This window comes from Hydra vulgaris, chromosome 10 (assembly GCF_038396675.1).
Source record: "Hydra vulgaris chromosome 10, alternate assembly HydraT2T_AEP".
In the NCBI taxonomy this organism is placed as follows: domain Eukaryota; kingdom Metazoa; phylum Cnidaria; class Hydrozoa; order Anthoathecata; family Hydridae; genus Hydra; species Hydra vulgaris.
Window position 1 is genome coordinate 41,079,928 of NC_088929.1, and position 3,204 is coordinate 41,083,131.

A 3,204-nucleotide genomic window follows, 5' to 3' on the forward strand; every position below is an offset into this window, starting at 1 on the left:
ATTAAAGAGAATAAATCTTACAATTTAAAATTATAATGATAGTGTATTTGTTTTTTTTAATTTTTTATTTCAAATTGTATATTGAATTAAACAATGCAATTTTTATTTATTTAAATGCAATATATTGAATACAAATATTTTAATAGTTTCCAAATATGTTATTATAGTTTTCTTATCATGATGTCGCGTAACCAATCATATCTTCATTTTTTTTTTTTAAACTATAAAAGAGATAAAAAACGGACATTTATTAGGAAATTATTGCAGTTTGCAAATAAATAAATTCTTTTTATTAGCCAACTGATATTTGATACATAATCTTTACCACACTCCATAGGAAGGATTACTTTCAGAGACACTAAACCTCTTAATAGTCTTGCTAATGTTCTTGTGAACAGCTTCTGAGGTTTGTTTTGATGTCCAGACCAAGAGAAGTATGACGATGATCCAAACAATCATTTAAGTGATATTTATATATGGTACTACCATCCGATTGGCATGTTGATGTTAAACCTTTCCTCATATATATATATATATATATATATATATATATATATATATATATATATATATATATATATATATATATATATATATATATATATATATATATATATATACATATATATATATATATATATATATATATATATATATATATATATATATATATATATATATATATGTATATATATATATATATATATATATATATATATATATATATATATATATATATATATATATATATGTATGTATTAGGGTTGGCCACAATATCAAACAAATTTTCAAAATAGGTAACTCTGCTACTAGCTGCATTGAATATTGTTCCTTTTACTCTAAAAAACATTTTTTGTTATGAAAACATTTTTGTAGCACATCTCTAAGTACTGTCGCATTTCATTTTTAATGTGAATTTGAAATCCAAACGAGAAACACAAATCCTCCATTATATCTGTTCCATTACTTTATTAATTCGGTTAAATACAAACAAATATTTTGCTAATGCAAAAAGTACTAAGAGTTTAACAAAGATGCCTGAGTGTCTTTCTAATAAGATATTCATATTTTAATTCTTTTCTTATAAAAAAAAACAAAAATCTTTTGCTTTGATACTTATAGATTTTTATTTTACAACACAATAACCTTATTTAGTGGTTTTCATTCAATAAATCGGCACCTGTAAGAGTTGCGGTATTCATTGAATTGTGTTTAAAAATATGTGTAATTTAAATTAAAACTCATTATGTTTATCTTATGTTTATTTTTTTACAAATTGTAGGACTAGATGCTTACTTACGTACTGACTATTTATTATTATCAGCCAGGTTATTGTCCATATAATTAAGTGATTAATACTATATGCTTATCTTGAAGTAAATATTTGATAAAGAAAATGTCACTAATAAGACCAAAGAAAAATGATGTTGAACCAACCAAGTTAAAAAAATCGGTAAAAAAGAAATACTTGAAAGTATTGAAGTCAACTAATAAAATATGGTTGGTTTTATATCCGTTAGAAGATTTAAAAACGAGTTCTTTGCCCACTACCAGAAATGTTTATAAATTTTTCAGGTTAGGCTTAATCCTATTTTTAGACTGAAGTTATAACTTTATGTTTTTGAAAGTTTATTTAAAGTTTTAAATTTTTTGCATCATCCGTTTCAAGGTATTACTTGCAAGTTATTTATAGCTCTTTTGAGTAGTAGAGAAATGCGGGTTCTGGCTTATTTTTTTTTAACTATATCCCTAACCATAATCTCATATCATATTTCAACCATATCAACTATAATATATTAATATACTATAGTTACATCAATTTCACAAGTGAAATCTAAGCTCATTGAAGTCCTACGCATAATAGTAAATTACTCCTATTAAATCAGACTTATCAATTCTTTATTAACATGAGTTGAACAAATCAGGATAACCGTACCACTTTACTAATGATTTGTTTTTGAGTTTACGAATAACTTTTTTAATCCTATATATGTTTTGATCTGTTTTTTGCATTTCTTGTTCATAAAAAGTTCCTTGTATTTCTTCACCATTATTGTCAGTTATTTTATAAGTTGGAGGATCTGTGTACTGAATTTGTGATATAGTAAAAACTTCCTCAGATTATCTCGGTGTGTATCCTTTTTCAAATGTTGTCTTCTTTTTAGTTATCCTGACACTATCATTAATTGAAAACTTTGGTCTTACAGACTTTGATCGTACATTTCCGTTCAAGTTTAACCAAACAATATTTTCATTCTTTTTATCGCTAGCTTCAGCTGGTGTCCTTTTAATAATAGAATGCTTTGTGTTGTTGTATTTATTTACCATTTCATCTAAGACGTCAATATATTTTTTAGTAGAATTAGCAGAAAAGTACTTAAACATTTTATCTTTCATTGTTCTATTTCAACGTTCAACTACACAACTTTTTTCTTCATTTTCAGTTGAGTATAACTCAAAACCTAGCGCTTTAACATGCTTATTATAAAATTCTAAGCCTTTATCTACCCATATTTTTTGACACTTTGTTTCGTGGAAGATTTTGTTTAAAGCATTAGCAACATCAACTCCAGTTTTACTCTTCAATGGAACAATCCATCCATACTTTGAAAAAACGTCTATCACCATTAATAAGTATTTTATACAGTCATTGAATTTGGAGAAAGATTGCATGTCAACTAAATCAGCAGCCCATATTTCATCAATTCCATTTTTTTTTCTGAAATGTTTTACAACTGGTTTATGAAGTTCGTTTGCAAGTTCGTCAGTCCATTTCAATTCTTTACCCTTTTCTTTTTTTTTTGAACGTTTGTAGTTTTTTTGAGTAGTTTTAACACCCAATTCATATGAGTCTGAAAGACTTAATTCATATGGGCCTGAAAGACCTAACCCAAACTTTACTTTAGGTGATATAATAGGTTTTATAATACCTCGTTCAATTCTTTCACGTATTGTTGGATTTTTTATAGAATCCATTTCTTCGATCATAATTTTATCAGCTTTATTTCTATTTGCAGTACCATTGAAGTATTTATACAGATCGTGATGGTAAAGCTGCATTGGATTTTTTATAGAATCCATTTCTTCGATCATAATTTTATCAGCTTTATTTCTATTTGCAGTACCATTGAAGTATTTATACAGATCGTGATGGTAAGCTGCATTATCAACTCTATCTATAGGTTTACTCCATTCTTTATATGC

The 3,204-nt window shown here is 25.8% G+C and overlaps 1 protein-coding gene across 1 annotated transcript; it reads right to left on the reverse strand.

The window, feature by feature from the left end:
• Positions 1 to 1,902: 1,902 nt before the first annotated feature.
• LOC136086349 (uncharacterized) lies at positions 1,903 to 2,397 on the reverse strand. The gene is made up of 2 exons (XM_065808644.1): positions 2,206 to 2,397; positions 1,903 to 2,088 (listed from the first exon to the last, which is right to left on the reverse strand). Exons 1-2 carry the CDS (start codon positions 2,395 to 2,397, stop codon positions 1,903 to 1,905), a joined length of 378 nt encoding a protein of 125 aa, XP_065664716.1.
• Between the last annotated feature and the right edge of the window lie 807 nt (positions 2,398 to 3,204).

Coding starts and splice junctions, on each gene's coding strand:
- LOC136086349 (XM_065808644.1), bottom strand. CDS start 2,397: ATGAAAGATAAAATGTTTAAGTACTTTTCTGCTAATTCTACTAAAAAA. Junction 2,089..2,205: donor GAAATGTACGATCAAAGTCT/GTAAGACCAAAG, acceptor TCACAAATTCAG/TACACAGATCCTCCAACTTA.